General features: G+C 45.3%; 1 protein-coding gene across 1 annotated transcript; it reads right to left on the bottom strand.

Annotated features, from left to right (window-relative positions):
* Positions 1-386: 386 nt before the first annotated feature.
* LOC123065404 (uncharacterized) lies at positions 387-4,138 on the bottom strand (the record flags this gene model as incomplete). The annotated part of the gene is made up of 3 exons (XM_044488691.1): positions 3,854-4,138; positions 3,401-3,766; positions 387-692 (listed from the first exon to the last, which is right to left on the bottom strand). Coding segments are annotated over exons 1-3 (957 nt in total), but the record flags the coding sequence as incomplete, so codon positions are not given.
* Between the last annotated feature and the right edge of the window lie 1,396 nt (positions 4,139-5,534).

Raw genomic sequence — 5,534 nt, forward strand, 5'->3', positions numbered from 1 at the left:
CGGGCCAGATGTCCGGGCTGGCGAGGTTGGTCACGGTGCTCTCTGGATAGGGGCGCCGGATTTCCGGGGGAGAGCGCCGGATGTCCAAGGGTTGCCGAGGCGCCGGATGTCCGGGCACACGGGCCGGATGTCCGGCCGCTGATGCTTCGGCCATCTTGTTGGGGCAGCTCCTTGGAGGCTGCACATGCGCCGGATGTCCGGCCCTTGGCCCGGATGTCCGGCCGCTGTAGCTTCAGCAGCATTGTCTTCTTCCATCGTCGCTTCCAGGCTTCCCTCGCGGATGGTGTAGTTGTTCCTTGGCGCTTGCACTCCTCCTCAACATCCGTGAATCTCCGACAATACCTATGCATGCACACGGGAGAAGTGTCAAGTAGTATACCATCCTCGAAGGGGTCAAGTGAGCACGTGTAAAGGAGAAGATTCACCTTTATGCATGAGAAGTAGAGGTCGCACGTGTCACTTGCCAAACGGACTCTTGACATGGTGATGATCGTAGGATGCTCCACATCATCCCCTCCCCCTTGGAAAAGATCCGACCTCGGATCGAAAACCAAATCACCACGGGAAAGAGATGGTGGTGCCTTGTCGAAGTTGTCGGTCACCAAGCACTCATCATCTTGAAACTCGAAATGGGCAATCTCCAATGTCGCACCGTCTAGTGATTCCTTCAAAAGAAGCAAGAACAACAAACACTTGGAAAAACAAATGTGGTTAGCGTTAGTGCAAAATCAAGCATTCAAGAGGTGATTCACCAACCAAGTGTCATCATCAAGCATAGCATCGGGTGTGACAAAGGATTGTGACATGGCATGTAAGCATATCAATTGAGCACGAGCAATGATATCATGGGGACAAGGATGCAAATGTGAGGTAGTGATGCAAATATGTGTGACAAGAGAATAAGAATCTACCTCAAGTTCATAGAAAGCATTCACAAATTGCTCAATGAAAGGTCTATGGTAGGCATAAGAATCATTCACAACACCAAATAAAATGAAGTGTCTAAACACATGGGTCAAGTGCAAGACAATCCAAGCATAATGTGCATAGGGCGTAGTGAATATAGTGTGGCATTCAACACAATAGAAAGAGCAATTGTTGGTCATGTGCGAGGCAATCAAGTCAAGCATGTGACAAGCAATGGGACATGGCATATGTGAAGAAATGACATTCTTGCAACCAAACATATGATAGTAGCAAGTAGTCCAAGAATTGGATGCAACACACAAGGTATATATGTCATGAGGCATGGAAATGTGAAAATGACAAGTCGAAGCAAGATCTCTAACATGTGCACAATCAAGTGGTCTAAGATGACCAACAAGTATCATGGTGCAATCAACACAAGTAGTATGATCCACAATATCCAAGCTCAAGAAAGATGTCACCTTGAAGGCGTGTCCTTGTGCATTCTTCACAATGCCAAAGTTGTAGGAAATGTGGTGTAGAAGTGAGTCGTGGTAGAATATATGAGGCTCGCTCTCAAGAGCTCAAATGGTCAACTCATGTGAAGTGGAAGTCGACACAAAGTCCAAGTATCCTACACATGCACAAAACAAAACAAAGAATGTATGCGCATGGTAGATAAACACATCATCCATCATGATGGTTCTCTTCTCTTGCACAGAACCATTAGAAGAACAAGCGCAAGAATAATATGATGCAACAATGGCTATATTCATGGCACTAGGCATATGGTGCAAAGAGGTAAGACAAGCATGCTTCACAAGTAATATGTCAAAATCTCCAAATATATGCGAGAATGCTATGGGGGCAATCTCATGAGCAAGAAGAGAATCATTATTGCACTCAATACATGGCAAATCTAGCATGAGAGAGGCAACACATGGAGATATATGACAAGAAGCAATATGAATCATGTGCAAAGAATATAGATGGTTGTCATCAACCGCATGAAATGAGCAAGTATGAATCATTGGTGATGCAACATAAGCAAGCATAGTAATCAAGTCGTGCAAACTAGTGGAGCGAAGATGCAACACACTAGAGTAAATCATGGCAATCATGTCATGTGAGAAAATAATAGGCATAGGTAATGCACATGACATATCGCAAGCAAGAACACAAAGCAAGATCATAGTATCATCATAGGAATGGTGCACAAAAGGAACATGGCAAGAACAAGCAATATCTCCACCAAGCTTGCAAATACACATACAAGTGCTAGAGTCAATCAACATGTGTACTGCAAAGCATGGGTCACAAATGCATGGCAAAGGCATAGTAAATAGCATATCATGCAAAGTGAACATGGCAAGATGGGCATATGATATGTAATGAACACTAACCCATAGCCAAGTGAGGGCCATGTAGAAGAAATGTGTGAAGTCTTTGCGTGAAGAGAGCGGTGGGAAAAACGATCCATGAGATCCCAAATCATCGTTGTTCTCTAGAGCTCGTTTTGTCAACTCGTGGGATTATGAGGTTGACAAGTATGCATGGGTACCTACACAAAAGACACACAAACCAAAGAAATTGTGCGTGTGGTAAATGTACACATCATCCATCATGACGTGTATGTGCACATGTGAGTTAGCATAAGATAAGAAATGCTCAAAGAAATTTGATGCATGGTATAAGAACATGTCATCCATCATGAAAGAATAGTTATTATGTATGACACGATGGGGATGCAAATTGAGCATGCAATTATATGGCACGTCAATAGCATTTTCATTCATGGGGAGCATATGGTGCACATAATTATTGGGATCATGCAATGAATGGGGTGGATAAAAATCTCCTAAAATGCATGAGAAAACTATGGGGGTCTCCTCATGAGCAATATCACATGGAGAAAATGGACAACATCCAAAACAATGCATATCCGAAGCTAGGTGGGCATGGCATGGCATATGAGATAAATTATGAAAAGGGAGCATATCAATATCATCACAAGAAAAACAAATGCCAATAAGCATGGGCTTGTCATCTATGCCATAAGTGCAAATTGGGTTTATTTTAATGGCATATGCATAGTCACTAGGAAGAGATTGCAAATAAGACATATGATGGATCTCATGCATAGCATATGACAAGTCAAGCGGATTAGCAAACATGATGTGACCTAAAGAATTGTCACAAGAAATCCTATGTAACATGGCATCACAACTAATAGACTCCACATGGCAATCATCAAAATCATCATAAATTGGCAAATCATCACATGGGGAAATCATACTAGCATGAAGCATGGTACTAGGTGGATCAACATCATGCAAGCAATCAATGTCAGAAATGTCCACTAGTGGGACTAGAGCATCACCTTCACCTATGTTACCTTTTGCATTCCAATCAAGTGGTGTAGGTGAGGTGGGAAAGACCAAATGGTGGTCATATTCATCTTGATGGAACCATGTGGGGGTGTATCATATTCCACCATGGCCATCGTCGTGTCCAAAGGGAGGACGAAGTCGTCGAGGATCGGCGCGTCATCATAAATGGGACCTAGCACCAAATGAGAAGACACAATAGAGGTAGAGGTCAAGTTGTTAGAAATGCAAATGGCCTCACTAGACCTATCAACTATCACACTCTCTCTATGTGGTGGTTCACTCACTCCCTCAAGGTAGGTGCACTCAAACTCACATATGGTGGAGTCACTCATCTCACTCAAGTGGTTGGGGTTGTGGCTCTCCTCACATGGAATTTGTGGCAACACATCATATATGGGGCTAGTGGTGAAGTCACTCTCACCCTCAATATGGTGGCAAAAGTCACTCAAGTCATCATACGTAGCCGTGGTCTAAGGGACAATCCCATGCTCAACCATCTTTTCGTCATCGCCATGGATGAAGGCCGAAGATGGCAAATCATCACCCTCCTCCATGACCGAAGGGAAAATACCATGCTCGATCATCTCGTCATCGTCGCCGTGGATGAAGGCCGAAGATGGCACATCACCACTCTCACCTCCTAAGATGGAAGCATCATCCTTGCTCGCCACCTTGTCGCTCGCCTCCAAAGCTTGGTCCTTGAGGGTCTCTGTAGTCGTACTCGTCGCTGCACCGTCTTGGAAAAGAGTCGTGGTAGACTCGGCACCATCAATGGCACAAAGAGGGATGGCGGTGAAGTCGAACTTGGGAGCATCGTCTAGGAGGTCGTCGGGCATGGACATCTTGGTGGTACTATCCTCATGCTCGTTTTGATGGAGCTTGGTCGCCGCGAAGTTTGCTTGGGGTGGAGAAGCCTTGGCCTTCATGAGTTCTTGTTCCGCCTTGAGAGCACCAATGTAGTTGTCGTCGAGGGACTCGTAGTTCTGGAGGAAGATTGTCTTGGAGATGTCGTTGTTCAATCCCATCTTGAAATGAAACTTCATCCAAATGGGGTCGTCCACGCCGGCTCGTCGCAAGACATTCTTCATCTCCTTGAAGTACGCGTCGATGGACTTGGATCCTTGGATGGTGTTCTCCAATTGGCGTTGAAGTTGTTCCGTGTAGGTTGGAGGCACAAACTCTCACCGCAAAGCGCTCTTCGTCTTGGGCCCACTCATCTTGTAGCTCTCCAAAGGTGCGTGAAGCCACCATGCCAATGCGTAGTCGTGGAAGTTTCTTGTGGCGCACTTCACTTGATCTTCAGGACGTACTTGATATAGCTTGAGGTAGTCGTCCATCATTCGCTCCCACTCGAGGTACTCCTCGGGTTCTTGCATTCCATAGAAAGGAATCGCGTGGTCGATGTCGAGGTCGTAGTAGCTCGTGGAAGTCGCGGACTTGAGCTTGGGGAGCTTCTCTTGAGCGTAGTCTTGAGGTGCTTGTTGGCGAAGATGCCGAATATCCGAAGGCGAAGATGCCTTGAAGTCGCTTGGCGAAGATGCTAAGGGAGATGGTGAAGTCGTTGAGCGGTTGTTGATGTAGATCTCTTGACCTTCACGTTCTTGTTGGTGATGGTGTCGATGCCGATGTGATCTTGCCGTAGATGGTAGCTCGGAGGCATGTGCTCTTGAGCATCTTCTTGAAGATGAGGAAGATCACTTGTAGGACTTGATGAGGGCTTTGATATCCTCCATTTGAGCTTGCATATTGGCGTCAGAGTTGTTTTCCGTGGCATCGAACTCGTCGTTGTTGTAGACCGAAGGTGAAATGCCGTGCCTATACATCACAAGACTCGAGTAGAGGTGAGTAGGAAATGAGATAAACAATACCAAGTTACCTTATCCCAAAGTTGAGGATGTATCCCGTTTCACTCAATGTGAAATGAAAGAATAGTGGAATTGGTACCGGACTTGTTCACTCACACCTATCAAGTAAAGCTTATGCTAGAGCTCGGTGAGGATAGTGGCACAAAAATTTGATGCAAAATGTTAGCAAGAGTCAATAATGTTGAAAGAGATTCACAAATTCGCAAGCGAAACAAGTAGACCAATAGCAATATGTGGCACACGAAACACACACAAAGATAGATAAATGGGGTCGTGCAACCAAGGAATGAGCACAAAATATGGAATCCACGGAAAACGCTCGTGTTGCACAACTCAAGAGAGACGCTAGCACGATTGCTCAATAGGCGGATAT

The sequence above is a fragment of the Triticum aestivum genome, chromosome 3B (assembly GCF_018294505.1).
Source record: "Triticum aestivum cultivar Chinese Spring chromosome 3B, IWGSC CS RefSeq v2.1, whole genome shotgun sequence".
NCBI lineage: Eukaryota > Viridiplantae > Streptophyta > Magnoliopsida > Poales > Poaceae > Triticum > Triticum aestivum.